General features: G+C 39.5%; 1 protein-coding gene across 2 annotated transcripts in view; it reads right to left on the bottom strand.

Annotated features, from left to right (window-relative positions):
- Positions 1 to 1,060: 1,060 nt before the first annotated feature.
- The window catches only part of trim23 (tripartite motif containing 23), a 35,219-nt gene continuing 10,269 nt past the window's right edge, over positions 1,061 to 26,010 (bottom strand). Inside the window, exons 5-11 of one of the 2 annotated variants that reach the window (XM_048537652.2) lie at positions 20,340 to 20,522; positions 19,231 to 19,446; positions 16,033 to 16,167; positions 8,543 to 8,672; positions 7,582 to 7,692; positions 2,487 to 2,608; positions 1,061 to 2,120 (exon numbers count right to left, since the gene is read on the bottom strand). In XM_048537652.2, coding sequence (XP_048393609.2) covers positions 1,941 to 2,120; positions 2,487 to 2,608; positions 7,582 to 7,692; positions 8,543 to 8,672; positions 16,033 to 16,167; positions 19,231 to 19,446; positions 20,340 to 20,522 — 1,077 coding nt within the window. In that variant the 3' untranslated portion in view covers positions 1,061 to 1,940. Of the gene's footprint in view, positions 2,121 to 2,486; positions 2,612 to 7,581; positions 7,693 to 8,542; positions 8,673 to 16,032; positions 16,168 to 19,230; positions 19,447 to 20,339; positions 20,523 to 26,010 lie in introns of both variants that reach the window. The other variant, XM_048537644.2, reaches the window with a different exon arrangement.

Raw genomic sequence — 26,010 nt, 5'->3', positions numbered from 1 at the left:
AAGTGGGAGTGTGGGTGGCTATTTTTAAAGATTAGGTTCATTGACTTAGTGCCATCAGAACAGGCAGCGTGATGGATTATGATTCATCAGTTTTGTTATGCATCAACCAAGACCACTTTTGCTTCCAACAGTTTCACTGACCTTGAAAGCACTTGCACTCAGCCTGTATGACTTCTTCGGCAAAGGCTTCTTTAAACTTGTCTTACATATCTATGATTGTACAAACAAGCCACTTTCTTCAGGGGTCTTGGTGTGGTAATCTGAAGTCACTATTTTCTTCACTCTGAGACTGCATAAAAATGAGCTTGCAGACATGCTCGCCGGGCCAGTGGGTTTGGTTGCAAACGTTTCATCATGCTGATAGGTAGCATCGTCAGCGCGCTTCCGGTGAAGCGTCCGTGTTCTGTCCCATTTGTTATTTATATGCCTCGGTTTGCTGGGGTGGTTGGTATTACTTCTGGTTTTGTTTCTCGGTAGTTTGTACACAGGCTCTAATTCAATGTGTTTGTTGATGGAGTTCCAGTTGGAATAACAGGCCTCCAGGAATTCCCTGGTGTCTGTTTGGCTTGTGTGATTATCGATGTGTTGTGCCAGTCAAATCTATGTCCCTTGGTGTCCACGTATAGTGAGACAAGTGAGAAGTGGTTGTGTTTCTTGGTGGCTAGTTGGTGTTCATGTATCCGTATAGTCAATTTTGTTTTGGTTTCAGAGGCGCATTGATGATGTTACCTAGCAGGGTGATGAAATATTTGCAACCGAACCCACCAGCTTGGCGAGCATGTCTACAACCTCATCCACAACCCAAACCACAAGTCTTCTCAAAAACTTTAAACTGCAGAAAGATTCAATGTTCTCAATCCTCAATCTACAGCTTTGAATATGTAGTGACACAGCACAGAACCTACAAACCAACTAACTTGAGATATTTAGATTGTATCAATTACCAGGTGCACTGTTTTTGATTGGTCTGTATTGGCAAAGTAAGAAGAATTGTCAGTGTGTCCAACAAACAAGTAAAATGAGTCAGAAACAATTCTGTTCTGAAAAGATTTAGTATTTCTTTAATACAGCTTAAGCAAGAAAAGTATTTAAATAGTAAATGTGATGTATATTTTAAAAAAAGCTTGCATGTTATTTATTCAAAAATATTCCCCCTGATATGCGGAATACTTGCAACCAATTGACAGTAACAGGACTGCTCTGGCTCCCATAGATCAGGCTATTTCAAAGGCAGCCTTATTTTTATGGAGCTGCTCTGGGGATGAGTTGAGTTCAGAGGGGTCTGATTTTCAGTGACTCGGGCAGAATACAATTTGATCTTTCAGCACATATGTTGAAGAGTACTTTGAATAAGTAGTGCTTACCCATTTTGCTTTCCAACTACAAAGTTGTGTAATGTTAAAGTCACCTTATTGAGTGAACAAACTGACAGCCACAATACAGCCTTATAGATTCCATGAGTGTGGTTAAAGCACAAACATACCCATTGTTATTTCTGAATAATGTGGTACTGTGCATAGTGAAATGAATACATTTTGTCCCATTTGCAAAAAAAAAATGTTTAGTGTTAAATTAATACCTTGGTTAAGTTCAAAACTTACACAGCATCACGAAAATCAAAACTAGATTAAACAAATATTTTAATTAACACTTTTTTTCTTAAAGTGGCAACATATTGAACTAATTTGGCGCTACAACAGGATTATCTGTGCTATTCACAATAACAGTAGTGCAACAAATACACAATTTAATTGAACTTACTTTTCTTGGTGAAATTCTGAAGTACATTTCAAGTCTGCTTTACAACTTCCTGTCTCCACTCAATCAAACCAAATCTGGTTGCTACATCTTCAAATACAGACAACATGGATGTCACAGACATGAGTTAAAGCAGCTATTTACAAGTAAAAGTGGCAATAAAGCATGTTGTTAGGGCAGTATTAGGCTACATCTAACACACCCGCAGCCACCAACTGTCTTGAGAGCCAATCTAACCCTTCATGTAGTCCTAATCCACTCCGGGCATCACAGCCTTGAACGTGCCAGCTGCGACCACAGCACAATTTGTGCAGGCTGAGTAACTCGGTTATTTCTTCTACAGTAAGTGCTCCAGTTACATCCTGTTGGACAAATTGCAAAAAATATTTTAAAAATATAGTGAAACAATTACTTAAAATGACAGTCAAACTACTAATTTTTATTTTCTTTATCATAGTTGCATACCATGCACAACAGCCATAATTCTTCTTTTCAGAAGCTTGCTATGCCTCTTTCTGGAAATCCTTTAAAATTTTCATCACAACCAGAGTGACAATTTGTTTGACTTGTTACCCTCTTTTGTTCAAGAAATTGATTTGCTTATTCTCTTCAACTATCTCAAAGTATTTACCTAAGGATATCACATTTCAGAAAATAATTCTGTTTACAGCCAATTAGAATGAATTGGTCAAGCTTGAGACTTCAGTTAATGATTGTCACTCACGTACCTGCTTATTGGCAAAGATAAGGAGTAAAGCATCCCTTAGCTCTTTTTCAGCCAATAACTTGGCCAATTCACTGTGTGCTTCCATCAATCGGTCCCTGTTACTGCTGTCTATCACAAATACAACTGCTGAAGGAATAAAGTACAAACAACAGAAATAACAAACATAAGATATAAAGTCCAGCAAAAGGTAAATTCTCATTTTCTTTTTTGTTCAGAAAATCTTTGATAGAACACAGCTCCACGCTCACCAGCTTCTATTTTAAACTTTGTCTACAATGGTAATCTTCATATAGGAAGCAATGGCATCGATGAGCTTTTAAATCAAAGTTGTAAAGATAACCAAGGACTCTATAAAACCGTCCCAAAATCATCTCATGGTTATATGACAATTTTATTATTCACAACTGAACAAAACACTCAAAAATACTTTCTGAAGTGTACTTTATGAAATGTTACCTTTTAAATACATTAACCCTTGAGTAATTCACAAAAATAAAATTATCCTATTCTATGAAAGCTAATCAAGGACCAAACTTATACTGACTGTGACAAGGACAAGCATCTGCCTTGTACAGACACCACGAACAGATCAGACTTTATAAAAATATGTTAATACATAAATTAAGCAGTAAGGGAGGGGAATATCGAAAGTAAATGATTAGTCCTGTGGTTCAGGTAAGTTTAATGAACTCCCTGTATACACTATTTTCTTGCATTCCTTCCCACTTTCCTGTCAACCAGTTTAGCTTCTTCAGACTGAGCGAAGGAATGAAGTATATCATTACAAAACAAGGTTATAGCATTCCTTCTTTTATACATCTTGAATTATTGGTTGAGGTAACTGTAAACCTAGCATTTCATTACTACCATTACTACAAACTCCTGCTGGTTAACAAAAGGTAATTCCCATCTTCACTCCAATCCAGATAAGATAGCTGTTTCGGCCTCACATCTGAGCAATAACTCTGCCAGGAAGGAACTCAGTATTTCCTGCTGCAGAAAGAAGCCTGACAACGGGCCCTCACCTCAAATATCTGAGTATCACCTCTGGGCAAGGCCCTCACCAGGTGGCCTTATTTCATCAATGGCAGCCAAAATAAATAAATAAGTTAAACGTGGTCTTTACTTGAATGTGTGTTGTATTCCAAACAAAATAGCTGAATTAAAAAATTGCACAAATAGAGATTAATGGGTATGATCTTACAGCCATTAGACATGGATTTCATGGAGATCAAAACTGGGAAGTAAATATTGAGGGACATGTGACTTTCCAAGAGGACAATCAGGAATGCTAAGGCAGTGACTGGCATTGTTGGTAGGGGATGGAATGAATAGGATAGCAAAAAATCTTAAATTGGAAGATGCAGATTTTGTATAGATGGAGATAACACCTGTAGGAGTAGTCTCCATGCCCCCTAACAGTAGCTATACAATGGGGCAGAGAATAAATCTGGAGATAATGAAGGTAGGCAGGAGATGAATCTTAATTTTCACATAAATTAGGATAGTCAGATGGACAGAAGCCGCCATGAGGAAGATTTCATAGAGTCTATTTGGGATAGTTTCCCAGAACACTATTGCTATTCCTGTAGTGACTATAATGAAGTCAGCCAGGTAGAATACACGTTTCCTACTGAAGCTGTTATCTGCTCCAAACAGGGAGCCCGGGCTGATATATATGAACAGGAGTGTCAGACATCCTGTTCAATCAGAGATGGCTCTGAGGAAGCTAGATCAGTATCAAGGTCACTCTACAAGTAAATAAAGGGTGACCTGGTGACAGGATACCAGCCTCTATGGAGTTATTTCAGTTCCAATCAGGAATCAGACTATTATGGATTTAGCGAAGTGTAATGAGGCAAGTTTAATAGATGGTGTCACAGTAAAAATTCCCTTGGAAACAGTGACCATAATATAGAATTTAGCATTCAGTTTAAGGTTGGAAACCCGTACTAAGTTTAAATAAGGGCAGAGCAAGCTGCAACTGGGAAAGGATTTCAGCAGCAAAGATATTTGAAGAACAACAGCAGACATTTAAATAGTTCTTGGCACACAGCAAAGACATATTCCAGTAAGCAAAAAGAATTATAGGAAAAGGATAAGCCAAGCATGGTTGACCACAGGAGTTAAAGTTAGCACTAAATTAAAACAAAGAACTGCAGATGTTGAAGACCTGAAACAAATACAGAAATTGCTAAAGAAACCACAACAGTCACCCTTCAATGGACTTGAAATATCAACTCTGCTATCTTTTCACAGATGTTCCCAGACCTGCTGAGTTTCTCCAGCAACTTTTGGTTAAGGATGGATTGATACAAACAAAATACAGAATGTGGTTAAGATTAGTGGTAAGCCAGTGGATTGAGAACATTTTTTAAAAAAACCAACCGACCCAAAAAGAGGGAGAAAATAAACTGATGGTAAAACCTATAATATCAAGAGGAACAGTATGAAGCCAAAGTGAACACAGGCACCTGAGAAAACAAGATTGAAGAAATAATAATGATGAACCAGAAAACAGCAGAGAATTTGAATAAATATTTTGCATTTGTATTTGCAGTGGAAGACAGGAATAACAGTCAAAACTACTACGTATTCAAGAGAGAAAGTAAAGATGATAACTATCACTAGAGAAAAATTGCTGCGGAAACTGAAAGATGAATATGTCACCTGGATGTGGTGCATCCTAGGATATTAAAGGAGGTAAGTGCAGTGATAGTGGGTACGGTGGGAGTAAGCTTCCAAGAATTCTTCGATTCTATCTGCTTTATATGCAGACTTGGACAGCCTATAAAGAAAACACTTAATATCATATTGGCCATGCTGACAAACAGCAGTAATTTTAAAATATCTGTTCATGGGATGTGTGTGTTCCTAGGCCAGGCTTTATTGCCTATCCTAATTGCTCTGAAGAAGTTTGTGACGAGCTGCCTTCCTCAACCATTACTGTCCTTTGTGCATAGGGACACCCACAATGCTGTTAGGAAGATTCTGATCCAGTGATGGTAAAGGAACGTGTATAAATAAAATTGAAAATCGCAGGAAAGAGTTCAGTTTCTTGTGAATTTATCAGAATCTTTGCCCCAAGTCATGCAAAGAAACAAAATAAAGTTGAAGAAATGGGGATGATGGAGCTCTGAAGTAAAAACAGAAGGTGCTGGAAAATGGGAGTGACATCTGACTCAAAAATATTAACTTTGATTCCTTTTCTCTCCCACCAATATTGCCAGGCCAACTGAGTTCTCCAGCACTTTCTGTTTCTATTTTACATTAAATAATTTCAGATTTCAAAGCCAGCCTTGGATAGTGCACAAAGTCTATGAAGAGAAACAATTCTGTACTGCGACAGAAAACCAAGCTTTCATATCATCTCACAGCAGAACTTGATGAAATTGAACACAGGAACAAAAACAGAAGTCGTTGGAAAAGCTCAGCAGGTTTGGCAGCATCTGTGAAGAAAACAATCAGAGTTAATGTTTTGGGTCCGATGACCCTTCCTCTGAATGATGTTAATCTCATATCAACAGTCAATGAATTAATTTTTAACAAATTTGGAGAGTGTAATAATTAGTGTCTCCAGAGAGATTAGGGTACATTTTAAATAAAATTTCAATAATAAATATGTTTTGACTACTTTTGCACTAGATTTTGGAGTGATGTTTGCAGAAACACTTTTGAGCTGTCAATTCTATGGTCAGTAGTGCCATAAATAGTTAAATGGTGAGTCAACAGGTCATGATAAATTACTCATGTATAAATTGGCTGTCTATATTTTGTCTAAAGTGTAGACTCCAACTCTACTTTTTCTTAAGTAAACATGATAAGTGCATCATTATTACTTCCAAATGACCTCTCTGGCACTACAAATTTAATGCTTCAAGTGTGGTGTTTCATTCTTTCAACAATTATTATTGAACATTTAAAAAAATGTAAGCTTAATTCTGTCTCACTGCTCTCTGGATCGTATTTCTCTTTCTGCTTACTTCAGTTTCTGAATATGATTTTAGACTTGAATATTCAATTGCATACTTTGTGGTGCAGTACTTGAGGACTGTTGGAAAACATACATTGTTGAAGCTTTTAACCCTGCATTCATCAGGGAAGAACCTCAAGAATACCACAGAGCTAAAGAAACCTTACAGCACAGAAAGAGGTAATTCAGAGTATTCAGTGTATGCACTAGCAAAATAAGTTAGCTGCCCATTCTAATTTCACTTTCCAGCACCTGGTCCATACAATGAGGTTTATAACACTTCAGGAACAGATTATAAAATTATTTTTAATGCAAAACAAAACAGAACTGCTTGTTGGAAATCTGAAACAAAAACTGAAATTGCCAGAAAAACTCAGTAGGCCTGATCACCTTAATTTGGTTGTTAGTGTACTTCTTTGGAGTATGCTCAGAATTACATCTCTTGATAAATAAGGTTTTTTCTCTTAATTAAGCAAAAGTGTGCAGACTATATTTCCTTTGTTGCTTCTTCATGGTAACTCACTGACCGATTAATCGATAACCTTGACCTATAAACCTTGGCCTGGTGCAGTTTCTCATGCCATATAAATTGTTATTTCCTTTGAAATTAGGTGTTTTTCAGATTCTGTCCAGATAAATTTAAGGCATAAAGCTTTGTTAGTTCTTTTCTTAAAACAATAGTTCCTACTTCTATGTGTCTGTGAAGATTCTCACATCTGAACGAATGGGGAGATGGGCCCCCCCTCAATTCACATATCACAGAACTCTGTTGTGGAACGTGCCATGTTTAAAAGGATCTAAATCTCCCAGATTGCTGCCAAGGGCTCACAAGGCTATGAGCATCTGTAAGCACAAGAACAGGAAGCATGCCTCCCATTACTGATTGCAAAATCTGGGTCAAAATCTGTTAAATGTAAAAGACTTTCACCAAAAAAATCCATTAAAAATAAAACCCCAATGCAGTGATCTATAAAAAGAATAAAATCCACATACAGCAGCAATCATAGGGAAAGAAAATTAGGAAGAGCATTATATCCTGTAACAAGGAGCCATTTCCCACAACAGCATAATTATCTACATGAAAGCCAACAAGCAGAGCATTCATAAGAAGATATTGTTTTACCTTGTGTGTTAAGGTAATAATGCTTCCAAAGTGGCCTCAGCTTATGCTTGCCTCCTACATCCCAAATAGTAAACTTTAAGTTTTTGTATTCTACAGTTTCAACATTAAAACCTGCCATAGAAAAAGGAGAGTGTTAACTTTACATTTTCACTAAGATAATGTTGACAGATGAATAAGGTCATTATAAAACTAGTCATAAATTAAAACTCATGCTTCAATTAGAAGACTCTGGATTGGAAAGTAGTAAATGAAAGGGTGAAAGAGGCAGACGCAAAGACGCAGACAGATGTGGTCAATGTCGTATTGAGAAAGTCTTGTCATTACAAGACTCAGTAGCTCTAACTTCAACATTTCCAATGAAAGAACACAGCGGTGCACGCTATTTTATAAATAATGCAAAGCTGATATTCAAAATGTAAGAAAATAAGTATACTAAATCAATGAATCTAAAAGATGGGAATATATGAATTTTAGCTATGAAGAGAGGTTGAGTAGATTAGGATTATTTTCATTAGAAAGACGGAGATGGGGGTCGGCCTGACTGAGGTCTACAAAGTCATGAGGGGTATAGACAGGGTGGATAGCAAAAAGCTTTTTCCCCAGACAGGGGGACTCAATTACTAGGGGTCATGAGTTCAAAGCGAGAGGAGGAAAGTTTAAGGGAGATATGCGTGGAAAGTTCTTTACGCAGAGGGTGGTGGGTGCCTGGAACGCATTGCCAGTGGAGGTGGTAGACACAGACACGTTAGCGTCTTTTAAGATGTATTTGGACAGGTACATGGATGGGCAGGGAGCAAATGGACACAGACCGTTAGAAAATAGATGACAGGTTAGACAGAGGATCTTGATCGGCACAGGCTTGGAGGGCCGAAGGGCCTGTTCCTGTGCTGTAGGTTTCTTTGTTCTTTGTTTTATTGTTACTAATAAGCAACAATAAGCATACTGAGTCAAGGCAAATTACCTATGGTAGGAATTGGTTGCATAAACTCATCCTGTTTCAATTTGAAAAGAATTGTTGTTTTGCCTGCTCCGTCCAGTCCCAAAGTGACCACACGTATCTCCATCTTGGGCCCAATATGAACACGGTTATCCTATTGAGGTAAAAATGAAATGTGCGTTTAGGTTTACTCTCTCAAATATAACAAAAGTTCAATTTCAAATCAATTTGCTTTTTTGATATAACTTTATAAAAAAAATTCCTATCAGTTTAATCTGGACAAAGTCAGAAATCACACAACACCAGGTTACAGTCTAACAAGTCTGTTTGAAATCACAAGCTTTCAAAGTGCCGTTCCTTCGTCAGGTGAAGTCCAAAGTGCTGTTGGGGAGGTAATGCCTCTATTTTGACCGTACAACACAGAAGCAACAGCAACAGAACTCCAACAGTTTGGAGTAAAACTTGGAAAGGAACTTGCAGTTGTGATCCGTTGCCCTCCTTTTTCTAGATGGTAGAAATGGGTTTGGAAGCTACTGCACTTAGTAGTGGCTATTAAGATTTTGTAATTGATACAACTTGGGCCATGGTAAACTAGTGGAGGAAAAATTGAATGTTTAATGTAGTGGATGGGATGCCACATGGGCTACTTTGTCTTAATATTACCAAGCTTGAGTGTTGTTAGAGCCGCGCTCATGATTATGTGGCAATAGATGGGACGTTCCATGCTTAAGGAGTTGGATTTGAATTCTTTCCTCGCTGGGTATTTTTCTTTTTGCCAAGTATTCTGAAATTCTCAAGATCAAATGACAATGGTTCTCTGTCTAACTCATTCTTGACAGGAAACTGCATGAGAACACCAAATACAAACTGAGTGAGGATGGGGGTTTCTCCATCTCATGGTAGTGCGGTTCACAGTAGGGTTCAGCCCAGTGGGCTATTTGTTTACTTCAACTGGTGACAACTTCACTATCTCCAAACTTCAGAAGGGCAACTTTTGTGATTACAGGACCAGGTATCCTCCTGATCTCTTCATTTTGTTCATGTGTGGTCCTGTTCTTTATATTGTTCGGTTGCAATTTCCATTGTCCAAAGCAACTTGGATTTCCTGACACAAGTTGAATGAATATTTAATTTTGCAGTATTTCCCCCTTTTGCACAACTCTTCTGCCTACTTTTAGGTTGTACAGTGCTCTATCTATTGGAATTATGTTGTGTATACATAGGCTTTGATCTTCTAAAAAAAAATCAATTCCGGTGGTTACCACAGCCGAGTACATCAGTCCTCGGTGAAGGTTCTGTCTTTACTAAATGACACTTTTGAGTTATGAAGCTTAGTGACTTACAAACATCATTTATACCAGCATCAGTGCTTCCTGCTGAATCTTGGTGGGTAACAATTGCTGTAGCAACATTGTGAAATGCTGGTATTTGGTACATTACTCGTGCAAGGGTGCCAATGCATGCAAGCCATTGTGCTCAGAAAGAAATGCTGTTGAGACAGCTTCACTCTATTCACACTGACTTGAGCTTTCCTAGAACTTCCTGATGCAATAGTTCAGTCAAGTGCTGCAATTGCTCTCACATGCTTAGGTCAAGCTGACATGAGATTCGGAGCCAAATAGCTGGCCTAGCTTTTCTAATTTTGATAAAAAGCCTCAGATGTTAGGAGTAAACATTTTCAGGATTAATTGACCAGGGTGTAAATATTTTTAATGAACATGTTCCAATACATTCTGACACAACACTGGAGCATGTGAACGTACACCGTGGCCTTCTGGCCTAGTGGTAAGGACAATACCACTACACCACAAGCCCTCCTGGCCACGGCGCATCTTTGTCATCTCTAGTATCTAGACAGAAGCTGGGTGGGTCATTCAGGATATCTTAGTCAAGCTTTCTAATGTAGTTTGACAGGTAACTTGGTGTGGTCAAGGTCATGGTTATGTAGATTTTTATCTTGTGTTAGATTCCTTATCAGCTGCCTTACTTGTCTAGTCTGACAGTTCCCACTTCAGGACCTGGCCAGCTTGACCAGAACTGGTCAGGTTGATGATGGATAATCAAATTTCCACCCAGAGTACGTTGTGTGCACCTGCTATCAAAGAATCAATTCTTCATTCACAGCTTGAAGTGGGGTAGTAGGTGGGATCACAGAATTATTATGGTGTAGGAGGAAGCCATTTGGCCCATCATGCTCGTACTGTGTCTATTCTCTAGTGCCAATCTCCTGCATTTCCCCACATCCCTGAACAGCACTACCATCTGAATAACCATCCAATGCCCCCTTGGATGCCACAATTGAACATGCCTCCATTAAACATGCATACTCCCTAACCTTACTGCGTATAGAAGTATTTTTCTCACATGATCTTTGCTTTGTTTGTACATCACTTTAAATCTAAGCCCTCTTGTTCTCGTTTCTTTTACAAGTGGAAACAGTTTCACACTATTTACTCTGCTCAGTTTGCTCATCATTTTGAAAACTTCTACCAGATCTCCTCTCAGCTGCAACATAAACAGAAATTACTGGAAAAGCTCAGCAGGTTACACAGTATCTGTGAAGAAAACGTTGAGTTAATGTAACTTCTCTCCAGAACTGATAGCAGCTAGGAAAAGGTGATATATATGCTGAAGACAGGGGGTAGAGAGGATAAGACAGTGTGGACAGGCAGAGAGATGAAGCCCAGAGACAAAACCAAAGTCTGGGCAGGCAAGGAGATGGACACTAGTATGCAAGAGAGAAAGAAAAGCTGATAATAGAGTCTATAAATAGACAAAAATGGGGTGGCTGTACTGAAAGTAGCCCACGTCATGACAAGGCCTAGGAGGGGGAGTAGATAAATGACATAAACGAAGGAGTTCAGGTTTTGAAATTATGGAACTCAATAACCGAACTCCTCTCAGCTGCCTTCTGTCTATGGAGAACAGTCCCAATTCTTCAATCTAGCCTCACAACTGAAGTTTCTTATTCCTGAAACTAGCTCTGATGAAGGTTCTAGGCCCGAAACATCAGCTTTTGTGCTCCTGAGATGCTGCTGGGCCTGCTGTGTTCATCCAGCCTCACATTTTATTATCTTGGATTCTCCAGCATCTGCAGTTCCCATTAACACTATTCTAGTACATCTCATCTGAACTGTCTCAAAAGCATTCACATCTTTCCAGTAATGTGGTGCCCACAACTGTATACAATACTCCTGCTGAGATTTAACAAATGCCATTGTTTTATTTGCTGTAATAAGACTATATTGGCTCTGGAATTACTGTATACAGCTGTGTCCCCAACTTTGCTGGGTCTGCCCTATTGGTGGCACATACACGTTTCTGGCTGTAGATATAATTGTATAAGGCTGCGGCTGGACTAATCTATGGGACAGCTTTTTCAGTTTTATCAAGTCCCAGATATTAGCAAAGAGTTTTTGCAGGGTCAGCCCAACGAGGCATGTTCAAATCCAAATCCAGGTGGTCTATTTGGTTTTAATGTATTTTTAATGTTCTTAATGTACCACTAGGTGGTACAGCAACCGACATACTCACAAAAAAAGCCTGAAGTGCTGACCACTGCAGTGAGAGATGCAAACAGCAGTGATTTGACTACGCTGCAGGGGTAGAAAGGAGAGGGCAGAATGGCCCAGCAGCCAGAAGACTCTGTCTCAGTGCTATGATATCACTGCCTCCAAATGTGTTGGCGGACATTTCTGCTGGCCATTTTGGCATGTCAATACATATTCTGAAAACTGGAGGCCTGGTTCGGCATTTCAGAGGACTATGAAGAACCAATTATATTGCTGCTGGTTTGGAACTGAATACAGGCCAGAGGGGCACAAGGATGACAGTATTCCTTCCCTACAGGGGAATTGTGAGTCAAAAATGTTATGCCAATCTGAAAATCGCATGGCAGTCATCGGTGAAGTTAGCACATTTCATATGTATTCAATTCAATTCGAATTCACAAAGTACCTTGCTTCTCACCTCTGGATTATGATTGATAAAGTATATGTTCCTGTATCCAACATGTGAATATTAATCACCAATTGTGTAGATAAATGTAGTAAACTTGCAAATGGCAAGGTGTCACATTAACAATGATGAGTCATGACAATGCTTTTGTGGCAGTTCTGAGCAAGAGAAGAATGTTGGCCAGAGCAAAAGGAGACTTAATACCTCATCTTCTGTGTTCACAGGTCACTACCTTCTGTAATTTGGTTATGACCACATTTCAAAAATGTACTGAAAACTAGCTTTCGATCAAAAGTCTTTTAATTACAGGGCAAGGCAGCATCTTCTGAAAAGATATTAAAAATGAAAACTCCTGGTGTAAATTAGTTTTGTTCTATTTTGGTTCCCTCACTTCTTAATTACTACTTCCATGTTATGTGTTGCTTCATTAAATTGATTCTTTGTCCATGTTTGAAGCAAAAGCCCTAGTCAAACATTTTAATGCTTCAGTCAATCTTGATTTGTCTTGTTTCTTTGTTCAATTCTGCCCATTACCTCCAAGTTCCCATTTGCATGTTCCGTTCTTTCACACAGCATGGCCCCTTTAAATGCACATTAAAAGGAACTGCTTCTTTTCTGTGGCCCGACTGTCCAATGCACTCAACATACTCGACAGCTGCATCATCATGCAGCTGCATAATTTTGAGGGAGATAGAACACAGTGGCATAATTTGGTCCAGTTTGAGCTTCCTAAAGCTACATAGAATCAGATCCATTTCTATTACGTTTTAGAACATTCAGTGCATATTCAACATTCATGCTGTTTGTTTGATAGACAGTGAATTGGGATAAGAAAAATGAAATAACTTCATTATACTTTCTTCTATTGATTCTCAAGTCAGAATAGTTTATGCAGCAGTGTACCAAAAAAGATCATTTTTTATATTTTAATCAAAACAATTACAGACTTAATGGTAAAGTCCTGGACAGTGTTGCTGAACAAAAAGACCTTGGAGTGCAGGTACATAGTTCCTTGAAAGTAGAGTCCCAGGTAGACGGGATAGAGAAGGCAGAGTTTGGTACATTTGCCTTTATTGGTAAGTGCACTGAGTGTAGGAGTTGGGAAGTTATGTTGTGGCTGTGCAGGACATTGGTTAGGCCGCTTGTGGAATATTGCATTCAGTTCTGGTCTCCCTGTTGTAGGAGGGATGCTGTGAAACTTGAAAGAGTTCAGAAAAGATTTTAAAGGATGTTGCCAGGGTTGGAGGGCTTGAGCTATAGGTAGAGGTTTAATAGTCTGGATCTATTTTCCAGGAGTGTCAGAGACTGGGGGTCAACTTTATAGAGGTCTACAAAATCATGAACAGCATGAATAATGTAAATGGACAAGATCTTTTTCCCTGGGATGGGGGGGGGGGGATCCAAAATTAGAGGGCATAGGTTTAAGGTCAGAGGAGAAAGATTTAAAAGGGATCTAAGGGGCATTTTTTTCCATGTGGAGGTTAGATAATGTCACTCCAATATTCAAAAAGGGAGGGAGAAAGCAGGGAATTATAGACCAGTAAGCATAACATCAAGAAAATTCTCAAATCCATCAAGGACTTTAAAGCGGAGCATTTAGGAAGCAGCAGCAGGAGGATCAGACTGAGTCAGCATAGATATATGAAGGGGAAATCATGCTTGACAAATCTGTTGGAATTCTACGAGAAGTAACTAGTACAGTTAACAAGGAGGAGCCAGTTGATGTGGCATATTTGGACTTTCAAAAAGCGTTTGACAAGTCCCGCACAAGAGATTATCATGCAAGATTAAAGCACATGGGATTGGGGAAAGTGTAGAGATGAATAGAGAACTGGTTAGCAGACAGGAAACAAAGAGTAGGAATGAATGGGTCCTTTTCAAATTGGCAGGCAGTAACTAGTGGGGTGTCACAGGGATCGGTGCTGGGACCCCAACTATTCACATTGTATATTAATGGTCTGAATGAGTGAACAAAACGTAACATCTCAAAGTTTGCCAATGATACCAGTTTGGGTGGGAGAGTGAATTGTGAAGAGGATGCAGAGATCCTTCAGCATGATCTCGGGAGGTCAGATGAGTGGACAAATTAATAACAGATGCAGTATAACTTGGATAAACGTGAGGTTATTCACTTTGGAAGCAAAAACAAGGCGGCAGATTACTACCTGAATGGCCGTAAATTGGGTGGGGGGGGGGGGGTGTGCAGCGGGGCCTTTTTTTAAAAAATTCATTCACGGGATGAGGGCATCACAGGGCAGGCAGCATTTATTGCTCATCCCTAATTGCCCAGAGGGCAATTCAGAGTCAACCACATTGTTGTGGGTCTGGAGTCACATGTAGGCCAGACCAAGTAAGGATGGCAGTTTCCTTCCCTAAAGGACAGTAGTGAGCCAGTGGGTTTTTTCCAACAAACAGTAATGGATTCACAGTCATCATCAGGCTCTTAATTCTAGATAGCTATTGAAATCAAATTTCACCATCTGCTGTGGTAGGATTCGAAATCTGATCCCCAGAACATCATCTGGTCTCTGAATTAACAGTTCAGTGATAATACCACTAGGCCATTGCCTCCCTTGAGTGTTCTTGTGCACCAGTCGCTGAAGGTAAACATGCAGGTACTGCAGACGGTAAAGGCGGCAAATGGTAAGTCGGCCTTCATTGCGAGAGGTTTCAAGTACAGGAGCAGGGATGTGTTATTGCAGTTATACAGGGTTTTGGTGAGATCACAGAACTGTGTGTGCAATTTTGGTCTCCTTTTCTGAGGAAGGATGCTCTTTCTCTGGGTGGGGGGTGGGAGGAGAAGAGAACAGGAGTGCAGCAAAGGTTTACCAGACTAACTCCAGGGATGGCAGGGCTGATGTCTGAAGAGAGAGGAACTAGGTTAGGATTGTATTCGTTGGAATTCAGACAAATGAGGGGGGGAATCTCAGAGATTTATAAAATTCTACAGGACTGGACAGGGTAGATGCAGGAAGGGTGTTCCTGATGGTGGCGTGGCTAGAACCAGGGATCACAGACTGAGGATTTGGGGTAGATGATTTAGGATGGAGATGAGGAGATATTTCTTCAACCAAAGACTGGTTAGCCTGTGGAATTCATTACCACAGGAAGTAGTTGACGTCACAGCACTGAATGTACTCAAGAGGCAGCTAGGTATAGCACTTGGGGTGAATGGGATCAAAGCTTACAGGAAGGGAAGGCTACTGTGTGGGAGTATCAGCCATGATTATTATGAATGACAGAGCAGGCTTGAAGGGCCAAATGGCCTCATCCAATTTTCTATTTTTCTTAGCATATACAAAGAACTGCCAAAAGTAAGTGGTGGAGACTGCTACAATTACAACATTTTGAAGTTATTTGGACAGGTATATCAATAGGAAGTGTTTAGAGGGATATGGGCCATATGTTCGCAAATGGGACTGGATTAATTTAAGACATCTGGTCACAACGGTTAAATTGGGCCGAAGAGTCAGTTTCCATGCTGTACAGGTCTATGATTTACAATAGATGAAGAAACTGCAAATGAATAATTGAACAATCCAGAAAAGATGCTTTACCTTGGTGAAAGTGACAGGGATACTAGCATCCAATTGAATGTGATCAGCGAGTTCTGTGAACTGTTGTTGCTGCTTCTGTAATGTTTCCAGCAAATGAGTGATTTCTTGTTTTGCCATCACTACACGGCAGTCATCCTAGCAGGGGAAGTGCCAAGCACACAGATTCAATTGCCAGGGCAAATACAGCATTTCATTATATTTTTAAAAATAAAATGAAGCATCATGGTGCAACACAGTTTGCATTCGGAGTATTTGATTTAGATTTAACCAATGAGAAAATCAACAAAGAATACAAAAATAGCCCAAAATATAAAAACATTTTTACATTTTGACGCAACTAACTTTTTTGCACATCAATTTGGAGTGAACTTGCATTTTATAACAGCGTGTAACAGGATCAAAGCTTCCAAAAGGCAACTTCAAACCAATGGTTTCCATTTGAAATACAGAGTCATTATGGGGGCATTTTGTACAGCATGATTTTCACAAATAGCAAGAGAATGACTAGAAAAACAATATGCTGGTGCTGCTGGCTGACACAACCAATGGTTGATAACAGCCATGGGAACATTTTACATCTACCACAACATCAATTCAATGTCTCATTCAAAGGATGGTAGTTCTGGCCGTGCAACATTTCATCACTACTGCAGTGAACTGACAGCACAATAATATCCAAGTTTATTAGTGGTCTCAAATCCCCAACTTTTTGAATCTCAAACCTCCTGATAAGACGAAGGATCGAACTTTATTTTGATAAACTTAAATCATTTGAGGTCTGCCCAGGAAATGAATATTATAGAGTTGAGAACAAGAACAACTTGCTGTTAGTATTGACCAACAACTGAACTGGGCTAACCATGTATGTACTATGATGACAACAACAGGTCAGATGCTGGGAAGTCTGAAAAAAGTAATTCACCTCCTGTCTGCCCGAAGTCCATCTATTATCAATAAGGCACAATTCAGGAGAAAATGGAATACTCCCCATTTGTCTCCAAGTGCAACTCCAACATCACTCCAAAAGCTTGACAACATCGAGGACAAAGCAGCCTGCTTGATTTGCACCATATTCACAAACAACCACTCACTTCACTGCTGAGTTGGTACCAGTACTGTGTACCATGTACAAGATAAACTGCAGAATTTCACTAAGGCACCTTAGACAGAACTTTCCAAACTCTCAACCACCAACAGAAGGGCAAGGGTAGGGGATAAACTGGAACACCACCATCTGCAGGCTCTCCTCCAAGCCACTCACCACCCTGACTTGGAAATATTATTGCTGTTCCTTCAACGTCACTTGGTCAAAACTACAGAAGCTACACCAAATGGACTGCAGCTGTACAAGGCAGCAGCTGACCACCACCTTCTCAAGGGCACCTAAAGATGGACAATAAGCTCTGGCCAATCTAGTGACACCCATATCCCATGAAGGAAGATGAAATCTACAAGTCTGCCACCCATACCCCTGGCTACAAATGCTGTGTAGAAGGTGTTAAAATTGTGAAAACCACCTAATTGTAAGTTATAAACAAAGGTCCAAATGTAAGGTAAAACTAATCTTAAGGTATGCTGAAGCAGACCATGAAGATGTGGACAATTTTGTCCTAATTGGTTTGGTTAGGCCACAGCTAGAGTTATGTGTGCAGTTCAGATCACTGCACTGTAGGAGGTGGTGACTGCATTCGAGGGGGGGGAGCAGTGGAGATTCACCAGAATATTGCCAAGAATGGAGCAGTTTCGCTATAAAGAGAGGCTGGATAAGCTCAGGTTATTTTCTTTAGCGTAGACAAGGAGTCTAGATTTAGATATACAAGACTACAAGGGGCAAGAACAGGAAAGAAAGTAGCTGTTCCCTTTAAGTGAAGGATCAATAACATGACATAATTTTAAGGTGAAAGGCAAGAAGCTTACAAGGGATTTCAGATTTTTTTTAAACCCAGAGTGAATCTAGAATGCACCTCCTGGGCAAGTAGTTGAGGTGGAAAACCTCACAACCTTTAAAAATACTAGATGAGCACTTAAAATGTCATTAACATTCAAGGCTAAGGGCCAAGTGCTTGAAAACGATACTGGTATAGGTTTAGAGTAAAGTTTGTTGGCGCTGACTTGATGAACCAAAAGACCTCTTCTGAACTGTATGATTTTGTAATTCTGTGATTGCGTGTTCAACCTGTTCTGAAGTCTGATAGCAGGCATGAGTGATTTAATGGTTAGAGACAAAATAAAGTAAAATCTAATAGTATGCTGTTCCAATAAGCAGAAATCCCACAAATAAGAACAGAATTTAGTCTCTCAAAATTACAGCCAGGTTACATGTCTTCCAGAATGTTCTGTGCTTTCTGTATCAATTCATCTGTCAGGAGTATTAACTAGTTGTCCCATTGTTATTCAGATGGTGCTTTCTCTAAGACATAGAGGAAGCAGTAAGAGCTAGCAATTGTCCCCTTGAGAGCGGCTTGCAGTTCATTCCCTGAGGTTTTGTTCAACTGCTCCCTTCTTTCATACCCTTGATGACATATCTCTTTCATACAATAGGATTGGTCCTATGTTGTCAGAACCATCAGATTTAAAGTTAATTGTTTTTTTTTGTATCTAAATACCTGGTTGAAATCGATTGGTGAAATTCAAAACTTGTCATGGTAAAAACTGCTGCTTGGCCTGCTAACTGTATGGCCTTTCGATATAAATGTTTCAATTCAGGTGCTCTTGGTATAGTTGTTAACATGATCTGATGCTCACAGGCATGAATTGTAAATCTCTAAACATAGAAAAAGCACATCATCTTTTAAAGGGAACACGCAATGCTCCTCCACCCCAAGCATTTAACAAACATCAAATTCTAGCATTCTGCCTCCCAATTCACAAGTATTCTATCTAACTTTGCAACAGTCATATTATTTTTATTGCCAATACTTCTTCTGAAAGTTGAGAAATTCAAAGAAGAGCATCTATGTCATGGGGTATGACGTACGCTGCACCCTCTTCCCTTTCAAAGGATGCTTGAGAGCCAATCACAAGTTGTACCTTTTAATAAAAAAGGTATGGTTCTTCCTACAAGAGAACCGCTAATCTGCAACCTTCAAGCCATTTAAATGTGGGCAGAAATTATAAGTTTTGTCAATCTTGTCATGTACGTTTTAATTGCATATTAACGACAAGGGCAAAATATTGTTTCAGGGTCTCAGCACCTACCTGTTGCAATGTTTTTTCACAGTGGAGACAAGCTGTTGAAACCTGAGACAGCAGAATTGTCATGTCCTCTTGCTGTTGTCTCAGCCATATCAATTTCTCCCGCACATGAGCATCAACTACACTCAATGCCATTTCTTCCTGCCTAAAGAGAGTTTCATGCAATTCTGCGAAATATGCACGAACACAGGAACGTGCATTCTCAGCACTGCCTGGAACCTGCCAGGGGCAAATAAGAATTACTAATAACCATATTCACATATTGTAGACTCTAACATTATAAAGGTATCATTTATTAACTAAGTAAAATATTTTTACTGTGACTAAAACAAATGGCAAGACTCGCAGCTGAGCAAGCTGAGCTTTCCTTTGTATAGAATGTCTCTTAACATGCTGGGCGACCAGCAACCAATTAAAAACAACTCATATTGCACTATTAAGTAGGGTAGCAGCAAGCCAATATAAAAGCAGCACCAGAGATAATGGGAACTGCAGATGCTGGAGATTCCAAGATAATAAAATGTGAGGCTGGATGAACACAGCAGGCCAAGCAGCATCTCAGGAGCACAAAAGCTGACGTTTTGGGCCTAGACCCTTCATCAGAGAGGGTCTAGGCCTGAAACGTCAGCTTTTGTGCTCCTGAGATGCTGCTTGGCCTGCTGTGTTCATCCAGCCTCACATTTTATTATCATAAAAGCAGCACCATCTGAGTTCATTTTCTAAATTGGAGACATTAAACATTTTGCATATTATTTTGTTAAGTGAGCTAACATGGTTACAGCTATTTTGGATCTAAACTTCAGGAATGATCCAGCAACGTCATACAAGTCAGACATGGGCATTATCCAGGATCAATGACAACATTCCACCAAGAATTTCATAATGGCCAAGAAAACAAAACTCTTGAACTTTAACAAAATCTACGGAAAATACACGCCAAGTTCTAAAAGAAAGTTAACCAGACTGAGTAATGACCAATAGTGCTTCAGTGAAACAAATTGGGAATTGATTTTTAAAATGGTGAGCCTGATCAAAGCAAATCAACATTATACTGAACAATTCTCCGAGATCAAGGCTACAAAAATTTCCAAAGGAAAATATGTTAGTCTTACATGATCGGAGTGAGCCATTCCAATTCTACTTTCTATTATTTGCTCTCCTCCTTCAATCTTCTGAATAATCCCACCAAGTTTCCTAGAATAGTCTGAGATTTCCTCTGTAAAAGTACGGATACAGTGTGCCATATCTAAAATAGATGCACGAATTTGATGTGCTTCAGTTTCCAAGAGTATATTCTGTAATGATAAAAACAGTAATTTTCAACACGTATTACATTAACATTGATACAGTTTATTGGACTGCCAATTAAAGTGTTTTGCAAAAGAAGCAGAGGTAAGGTGAGAATAAATTTTTTCACAATGCGAGTACTGCAACATCTGCCTGAAGGTAGGTTGAATTGAGGCATTCAACAGCCCTTTGAATGATTATTTAAATATAAACAATATGCAGGATCACAGGAAAAAGGCAGGAGATTGACACCTAGCCAAAATGCCGAAAGGCAGCACAAACATGATGGGCCAAATGGGTTCCTTCTGCACCAGAACACTTCTGTGACTGAACACAACTCTTAATGAAGAACTATATTTGAAAAGCTTTCTCCTTTTCAATCCCAATTCTTAAGTAGTTCATGAAGTCCCTTTCAATCAACTATAACTTTTTAGCCAAATAAGGAACTTTTTTTTCCTGCTATGACATATAGAACCAATTGCATACAGATGTATATGATTCACCAGTTCCCAGGGAACTCAGACAGCTGAAATAAAGCTATTCTACCAATGCATTATGTATTGTTCAAATCTATACCTTGGTGGAGTAATCAATAAAACACACTGTACTAACTGCTCATTCTTGGCTACATAGTTTAGCTTTGTTCGGGTTTCAAGCAAAGGCACAGCTGCTTTATGGGCATGTGTCATCACAGGTATACTCCTCCAAAAATCTTCACCTTGACTACAGATGACTGCAAAAAAAAAACCTGTCATACTACAGAATATGGATGTGATGCAGAGTCAAAACATGGCCATTGCTTCAAATCAACAAACTTAGCTAGTTGGTTGTGAACCACTGAAGTAATTATTGGAACAATATAATTGCTTGGAAATCACAGATTTCACACTGGTTACAGGTTGGTGTGATTTTGTTGTCTGGAAGAAAATAAAAGCTTGCTGTGCACATGAAGGCAGCATGTGACATTATGGAAGAAAAAAAGCAAGATCACAATTCTGTAAAGACTCCTGGGGCTGAAAAAGAAAATGATGTTTCAGTTAAAAAAAATAAACTACCAAAACAAGATCTAAAAGTCTCTTTGTGCACATGGAAACTTTTTGGGTTAGCCACTGGGATGGTCAAATACAGAACTATAAGGCACAAGAGTTGGAATGGGACATTTAACCCATCAAGTCTGCTCTGGCATTCAATAAAATCATGGCTGATCTGTTAATCCTCAACACCACTTTGCTGTTTTACCCAATTTCCTAACTTATTAAAAATCTGCTAAACTGAGTCTCGATTATCCATAACTACCCAGTTTATTTAGCCCTTTATGAGAAAAAAATTCACAGATTCACTAATCTCTAGAGAAGACGACCTGAGAAGGAGTTACCTTAAATGGACAACCCAGCTTTGATAATATGCCCTCTAATCCTAGATGATCCCATAACAGAAAACAACTTTTCTGCATGTACCTTGACAAGGCTCCTAAGAAATGCGTGTTTCAATAAGGTTGCCTCACATTCTTTTAAACTCCAACGAGCAGAGCCCAAACTACCCAACTTCTCATAAGGGGGAGAAAAAAAAAGCATTCTAGGAACTAACTTAGAGAATTTTCACTAGACTGCCTGAAATACCCATACATTTTTTTTTAAGATAAGGGAACCAAAATTTTTCACAGCATACTAGGTTTGGTCTGAGCAGTACATTGCTTAGTTTTACTAAGACTTTCCATTTTTTTAATGCACAATTTCGTTCAAGATAAAATCCAACAGGCTACTAGCCTCCCCTTTCATCACTGAAATTGGATTACAGCTGTGATTCATGTACAGTGATCCCCAAACCCCACTGTACTGCAGCATTCTTCTGTTTTTCTCCATTAAAAACAACATTCAGCTCAATTAATCTGCCTGGCATAGTGCATAACATTCAATTTTCCCATATGAGACCACATTTGTCAAGTTTTTGACCATTCACTTAACCAGTCAGTATCCCTCTGTAGATTGTGTCATCCTCATTACTTGTGGATTTTGTGGCATTCACAAACTTGACAATAGTACATTCACTTCCCTCATCCATGTCATTAATACTGATCCCTATGGCATCTATTAGTCATAGGATGGCGTACTTAAAATGTCTCCTTTATCTCAATTCTGCCTTCAATTTGTGAATCAATCCTCTAACTATACTATTATATTACTCCCAACACTAGGCTTTTATCTTGTTAATTACTTACTTAAGTAATGGAGCTGAAGGCAGACAAGTCCCTTGGACCTGATGGGATGTAACCTAGGATACTAAAGGAAGTAGCTAGACAGACATAGATGTACTGGCAATAATATTCCAGGAATCCTGTTAGTCCTAGAAGATCAAAAAACTGCCATTGTGATCTCTTTATTTAAAAAAGGAAGGAAATCAAAAAAAAAATTAACTACTGCCAAGACGGCTTCATACCTGTCACTGGGGAAATGTTCGAGTCCATTTTGAAGGATGCAATAGCAAAGCATGTAGAAATGCATAATATGATCAAACAGAGCAATCCTTCTTTCTCACAAGAATATTTATTTGCCATGAACTATTGTATTAAATGCCAGCTATTGTTTATCAAATGTCTTTGCTGCTAAACAACTTTCCCATTCCATGTCAGCTAGCTCTGTCCTTGTTCCCTTATAATTACCTTCATTTAAATTTAGCACAGGTTTCTAACCTCAGTTCCTCCCTCTCAAACTTAATACTAAATTAATCATGTCACAGTCACTGTTTCTGAGGGAATCTTTTAGATTAGATTCCCTACAGTGTGGAAACAGACCCTTCGGCCCAACAAGTCCACACCGCCTTTTGGAGCATCCCACCCAGACCCATCTCCCTATAACCCACACACCCCTGAACACTACAGGCAATTTAGCATGGCCAATCTACCTAGCCCACACATCTTTGGACTGTGGGAGGAAACTGGAACACCCAGAGGAAACCCATGCAGACACTGGGAGAATGTGCAAATTCCACACAGACAGTTGCCCAAGGCTGGAATCAAACCTGGGTCCCTGGCGGTGTGAAGCTGCAGTGCTAACCACTGAGCCACCCATCTTACTGACATCTTTTAATAAACTTGCTTTATTACAAATTAACAATCCAACCCTGGGTGGGGAACCTGCAACCACAGGAAGTGCTACACCTGCCCCTACATCTCCATCATCCCCAACCCAGGCCCCAAGAAGACCTTCCACATCTAACAGATGTTCACCTGTACATCTGCTAATGTGGTATACTGTATCCACTCTTCCCAATGTGGCCTCCTCTACATCGTGGAAACCAAGCCGAGGCTTGGGGACCGCTTTGTAGAATACCTAGGCTCAGTTTGCAACAAACGACTGCACCTCCCAGGTGCAAACCATTTCAACTCCCCCTCCCACTCCTTAGACGACACATCCATCCTGGGCCTCTTGCAGTGCCACAACGATGCCACCTGAAGGTTGCAGGAACAGTAATTCATATTTCACTTGGGAACCCCACAGTCCAATGTTATCAATGTGGACTTCAGCAGCTTCAAAATCTCCCCTCCTCCGACTGCATCCCAAAACCAGCCCAGCTTGGCCCCACCTCCCTAACCTGTCCTTCCTCCCACCCATCCCCTACTCCCATCTCAGGCTCTACCCACATCTCCTAACTACCAGCCTCATCCGCTCCCCCCCTTGACCTGTCTGTCCTCCTGGGCTGACCTATCCCCCTCTAACTCCCCACCTACACTCACCTTTACTGGCTCCATCCCTGTTTCTTTGACCTGTCTGCCCCCTCTCCACCTATCTTCTCCTTTATCCATCTTCTATCCACCTCCGTTTCTCTCCCTATTTATTTCAGAATCTCCTTCCCCACCCTCATTTCTGAAGAAGGGTCTAGATCCGAAATATCAGCTTTCCTGCTCCTCTGATGCTGCTTGGCCTGCTGTGTTCATCCAACTCTACACTTTGTTATTTCTCTCCACCCCGGTTGGATCGATAACATTGTTCCAAAAGAAGGTGTCCAATGCAAGCTATGAATTGTTCCTTGTGGCTACTTTTGCGAATTTGATTTTTCTAATCTACATGAAGTGTAAAGTCACCATGGTTAATGTGCTGCCTATATACATGCCCTCATTATATCCTGATTGTTCTGTAGGACAGAGAAACTGTTACTGTTATAGGGTGCCTACACACTACTCCCAAAAATGTCTTCTTCCCTTGGTATTTCTTACCTTCACCCACATGGATTCTATATCATCTAATCCAGAATCATTACCTGCTTTCATACTTATTCCGCCCTGTAATAACACCCCCTTCTCTTCCTGTCTGTCTTTTCAAAATGTCACCTGAATATGTGTCATGAAGGAGGGTCACTGAACCCAAACTGTCAACTCTGCTTCCTCTTCACAGGTGCTGCCAGATCTGATGTGTTTTCCAGCAATTTCTGTTTTGATACCCAAATATTTAGTTGTCAGTTTGATCTCTTTGTAATCATATTTCCAGGATCATGTCAATTAAATTAAGTGCATAAATATAAGTTATTATTTTATTCCAAACACTATATGCATTCAAATAAGGATCCAATAATTTTGCATTTCTAACCACTTTCTTTCCTCTTCACTCTATTTGCTACTTAAAAAAAAACTTGTGAACTCCATGCCCTCCTGTTCCACTCTGTTTTGTTAACAAAACAGTTACCATATGATACTGCTTTATCTCTTCACTTTGAAAGCCCAAGTATCACACCATTGACCCCCTCTAAATAGTTACAGCCCTCTCTGCAGTCCTAGTTATTCAATTCATCAGGACCCTGTTTAAGTGAAATGTGTGTAACCGGTACAGCTGCCAACTACCCCAGTTCTTTTGTCAATGTTGCATGAAGCCAAACTCATTCTTCCCACTACAATCTTTAAATCACAAGATTTTAACTCCTTGGCTGTTTTTACCCTGCAGTTTGATATGTCTATGTGAGTGAGTGCCAGGAAAACATATTAGCTGAAATTAAAAGAGTCTGACTCATTAATTTAAACAGTAGCAGAGGATTGAAATTGGGCAACTGGGCAGTGGGAGGTATGAAGTTGTTTAACAGAATATGTATGATCATTGAGCTTATACAACCAATTAAACATCAAATTGTTCAGACGCAAAGAAAAGGAGGAAAGTATTAATGCAAATCATCCATTTTTACAACCTTGGAGGAATCCACTTTGTCCTATTCACCTAATTTCACATAACATTCCACAGTTCTGCTACCCCACAATTAGAATTTTACTGGTAGTGAAAAACAAAAGATAGGTAAGGGTAAGCGCATTAGTGTAAAGTAGAAATTATGATGTTAGTTGAACTAGTGAAAAGAAAAGGAAAAAGTGAAGGGAGTTTAATACAGGAATGATTATCAGCTAAGGACCTATCAACCCTCCTCTTTGCCAAAAACAAATACCACATTCAACTGTTTATCGGGAGAAAGAAAACACGTTTTCAAATAATCTCTCTCTTTGAAAGGTAGTCTCTCTGA

The sequence above is a fragment of the Stegostoma tigrinum genome, chromosome 1, assembly GCF_030684315.1.
Source record: "Stegostoma tigrinum isolate sSteTig4 chromosome 1, sSteTig4.hap1, whole genome shotgun sequence".
NCBI classification, from domain to species: domain Eukaryota; kingdom Metazoa; phylum Chordata; class Chondrichthyes; order Orectolobiformes; family Stegostomatidae; genus Stegostoma; species Stegostoma tigrinum.
Note: the sequence above shows the minus strand (reverse complement) of the source record. Positions and strands in the feature narration are given on the sequence as shown.